The sequence below is a fragment of the Salvelinus sp. IW2-2015 genome, unplaced genomic scaffold (assembly GCF_002910315.2).
Source record: "Salvelinus sp. IW2-2015 unplaced genomic scaffold, ASM291031v2 Un_scaffold3305, whole genome shotgun sequence".
In the NCBI taxonomy this organism is placed as follows: domain Eukaryota; kingdom Metazoa; phylum Chordata; class Actinopteri; order Salmoniformes; family Salmonidae; genus Salvelinus; species Salvelinus sp. IW2-2015.
The window spans coordinates 47,447-52,126 of NW_019944589.1; the positions used below are offsets into that span (position 1 = coordinate 47,447).

Genomic DNA, 4,680 nt, shown 5'->3' on the forward strand with positions numbered 1-4,680 from the left:
TCTTTCACAGAGCCTCAACCAACCCTGGCTGTCTTTCACAGAGCCTCAACCAACCCTGGCTGTCTTTCACAGAGCCTCAACCAACCCTGGCTGTCTTTCACAGAGCCTCAACCCCTCCAGATTGATGCTAGCTACAGGAATTCTCATTTACGTCCCACCAGATTGTCTGTTACTGTACAAATAGATTTGCCAGACAGAACCCTTTGTGATCACACAGATGGCAATGGAATGACTAGTTTTATACTGTTTGGTTTAGCTTTCTACTCTGAAACACCCCACTGAATCCTCTCCTTTCAATGTTTCAACTCCGAAATCCCCCAGAGTCCTCTCTGTTACAACCTGGCTCAAGATTGTAACAATAGGAAACCACACACTGACTAAAGGAAAAACAACATTAATTTATCCGATAAATAAAGTAAACACTCACAACAATAATCAGACGAGGCAGGAAGGTCAGTAAATGAGGTGTCAACTGCCAAAACAACGAAACAACCAAAGGTATGCCCCGAGAGGAATCTCTTGCTGAATGGGGAAACAGTGGCTTTGTGCCACAGCTGAGCTTTCACAGGTGTTCCCCATCAGCCCTGACGACCCTCACAGCTCCGCCCACCAATATCCTGCAGGAAGTAAACACAGTAGACAGAGCATGGAGGGCCGTCACATCTCCTTTCAATGTTTCTACTCTGAAACATCCCACTGAGTCCTCTCCTTTAAATGTTGTTCCTCTCCTCCCTTAGCGGACCTGGAGAAGATGTGTAGTCTGGAGAGGATCTCCTTCCTCCAGGAGAAGCTGCAGGACATCAGGAACCACTACCTGTCTCTCAAGTCTGAGGTGGCGTCCATCGACAGACGACGCAAACGCATCAAGAAGAAAGAGAGAGAGAGTGAGTCATCATCATTGACAGTTTATTTGCTACCAGAGCTGTTATGGTAACTACAATACAAAGAGGGAGAAATGTAGTTTCTAACCCTGTAGTACTGTAGCTGGAGACATAGACAATCCCTGTAGTACTGTAGTACTGTAGCTGGAGACCAAGACAATCCCTGTAGTACTGTAGCTGGAGACCTAGACAATCCCTGTAGTACTGTAGTACTGTAGCTGGAGAGGTCTTGGTCTCCAGCTACAGTAACTACCAGTAACTAAAGGTATGGTTCCTTGGTCTCCCAGCTACAGTACTACAGTACTAACAGGATGTCTTGGCCCCCCCAGTCTCCAGCTACAGTACTACAGTACTACAGGGATTGTCTAGGTCTCCGCTACAGTACTACAGTACTAAGCAGGGATGGTCTTGGTCTCCAGCTACAGTACTACAGGGATGGTCTTGGTCATCCAGCTACAGTACTACAGTACTACAGGATTGTCTAGGTCCAGCTACAGTACTAACAGTACTACAGGATGGTCTTGTCTCCAGCTACAGTACTACAGGGATGGTCTTGGTCTCCAGCTACAGTACTACAGGTGGTCTAGGTCTCCAGCTACAGTACTACAGTACTACAGTACATACACATACTAGGTATGGTCTAGGTCTCCACTACAGTACTACAGGTATGGTCTTGGTCTCCAGCTACAGTACTCCAGTACTACAGGGCATTGTTCTAGGTCTCCAGCTACAGTACTACAGGATGTCTTGGTCTCCAGCTACAGTACTACAGTACTACAAGTATGGTTTGGTCTCCAGCTACAGACTACAGTACTACAGGATTGTCTAGGTCTCCAGTTACAGTACTACAGGGATTTGTCTAGGTCTCCAGCTACAGTACTACAGGGATTGTCTAGGTCTCCAGCTACAGTACTACAGTACTACAGGGATTGTCTAGTCTCCAGCTACAAGTACTACAGGGATTGTCTTGGTCTCCAGCTACAGTACTACACAGGGATGGTCTAGGTCTCCAGCTACAGTACTACAGTACTACAGGTTATGGTCCTGGTCTCCAGCTACAGTACTACAGTTATGGTCTAGGTCTCCAGCTACAGTACTACAGTACTACAGGGATTGTCTAGGTCTCCAGCTACAGTACTACAGGGATTGTCTAGGTCTCCAGCTACAGTACTACAGTACTACAGGTATGGTCTTGGTCTCCAGCTACAGTACTACAGTACTACAGGGATTGTCTAGGTCTCCAGCTAAGTACTACAGTACTACAGGTATGGTCTTGTCTCCAGCTACAGTACTACAGTACTACAGGGATTGTCTAGGTCTCCAGCTACAGTACTACAGGGATTGTCTAGGTCTCCAGCTACAGTACTACAGGGATTGTCTAGGTCTCCAGCTACAGTACTACAGTACTACAGGATTGTCTAGGTCTCCAGCTACAGTACTACGGATTGTCTTGTCTCCAGCTACAGTACTACAGGGATTGTCTAGGTCTCCAGCTACAGTACTACGAGTACTACAGGTATGGTCTTGGTCTCCAGCTACAGTACTACAGTACTAAGGTATGGTCTAGGTCTCCAGCTACAGTACTACAGTACTACAGGGATGTCTAGGTCTCCAGCTACAGTACTACAGGGATTGTCTAGGTCTCCAGCTACAGTACTACAGTACTACAGGTATGGTCTTGGTCTCCAGCTACAGTACTACAGGATTGTCTAGGTCTCCAGCTACAGTACTACAGTACTACAGGTATGGTCTTGGTCTCAGCTACAGTGCTACAGGGATTGTCTAGGTCTCCAGCTACAGTACTACAGAGATTGTCTAGGTCTCCAGCTACAGTACTACAGGGATTGTCTAGGTCTCCAAGCTACAGTACTACAGGGATTGTCTAGGTCTCCAGCTACAGTACTACAGGGATTGTCTGGTCTCCAGCTACAGTACTACAGGGATTGTCTAGGTCTCCAGCTACAGTACTACAGTACTACAGCTATGGTCTTGGTCTCCAGCTACAGTACTACAGTACTACAGGTATGGTCTACGGTCTACCGCTACAGTACTACAGTACTACAGGGATTGTCTAGGTCTCCAGCTACAGTACTACAGGGATTGTCTAGAGGTCTCCAGCTACAGTACTACAGTACTACAGGTATGGTCTTGGTCTCCAGCTACAGTACTACAGTACTACAGGTATGGTCTAGGTCTCCAGCTACAGTACTACAGTACTACAGGATGTCTCAGGTCTCCAGCTACAGTACTAACAGGGATTGTCTTGGTCTCCAGCTACAGTACTACAGGGATTGTCTAGGTCTCCAGCTACAGTACTACAGTACTACAGTACTACAGGTATGGTCTTTGGTCTCCAGCTACAGTAACTACAGTACTACAGGTATGGTCTAGGTCTCCAGCTACAGTACTACAGTACTACAGGGATTGTCTAGGTCTCCAGCTACAGTACTACAGGGATTGTCTAGGTCTCCAGCTACAGTACTACAGTACTACAGGTATGGTCTTGGCCTCTCAGCTACAGTACTACAGTACTACAGGGTTGTCTAGGTCTCCAGCTACAGTACTACAGTACTACAGTACTACAGGGATTGGTCTAGGTCTCCAGCTACAGTACTACAGGGATTGTCTAGGTCTCCAGCTACAGTACTACAGTACTACAGGTATGGTCTTGGTCTCCAGCTACAGTACTACAGTAACTACAGGGATTGTCTAGGTCTCCAGCTACAGTACTACAGTCTACAGGTATGGTCTTGGTCTCCAGCTACAGTACTACAGTACTACAGGATTGTCTAGGTCTCCAGCTACAGTACTACAGGGATTGTCTAGTCTCCAGCTACAGTACTACAGGGTTTGTCTAGGTCTCAAGCTACAATACAGTACTACAGGGATTGTCTAGGTCTCCAGCTAACAGTACTACAGGGATTGTCTTGGTCTCCAGCTACAGTACTAACAGGGATTGTCTAGGTCTCCAGCTACAGTACTACAGTACTACAGTACTACAGGTATGGTCTTGGTCTCCAGCTACAGTACTACAGTACTACAGGTATGGTCTAGGTCTCCAGCTACAGTACTACAGTACTACAGGATTGTCTAGGTCTCCAGCTACAGTACTACAGGGATTGTCTAGGTCTCAGCTACAGTACTACAGTACTACAGGTATGGTCTTGGTCTCCAGCTACAGTACTACAGTACTACAGGGTTGTCTAGGTCTCCAGCTACAGTACTACAGTACTACAGGTATGGTCTTGGTCCTCAGCTACAGTACTACAGTACTACAGGGATTGTCTAGTCTCAGCTACAGTACTACAGGGATTGTTCTAGGTCTCCCGCTACAGTACTACAGTACTACAGGTATGGTCTTGGTCTCCAGCTACAGTACTACAGTACTACAGGATTGTCTAGGTCTCCAGCTACAGTACTACAGGATTGTCTAGGTCTCCAGCTCAGTACTACAGTACTACAGGGATTGTCTTGTCTCCAGCTACAGTACCTACAGGGATTGTCTTGGTCTCCAGCTACAGTACTACAGGGATTGTCTTGGTCTCCAGCTACAGTACTACAGGATGTCTAGGTCTCCAGCTACCAGTACTACAGTACTACAGTACTACAGGTATGGTCTTGGTCTCCAGCTACAGTACTAACAGGTATGGTCTAGGTCTCCAGCTACAGTACTTACAGTACTACAGGGATTGGTCTCTAGGTCTCCAGCTACAGTACTACAGGGGATATGTCTAGGTCTCCCAGCTACAGTACTACAGTAACTACAGTATGTCTTGGTCCTCCAGCTACAGTACTACAG

At 46.8% G+C, this 4,680-nt stretch overlaps 1 protein-coding gene across 1 annotated transcript in view; it reads left to right on the top strand.

Moving 5' to 3' along the window:
- LOC112075633 (AT-rich interactive domain-containing protein 4B-like) overlaps positions 1-4,680 on the top strand; it is a 43,763-nt gene that overhangs the window by 31,448 nt on the left and 7,635 nt on the right. The window contains exon 7 of the mRNA XM_024142599.2: positions 738-884. Within this exon, the coding sequence (XP_023998367.2) occupies positions 738-884 (147 nt within the window). The remainder of the gene's footprint in view (positions 1-737; positions 885-4,680) is intronic.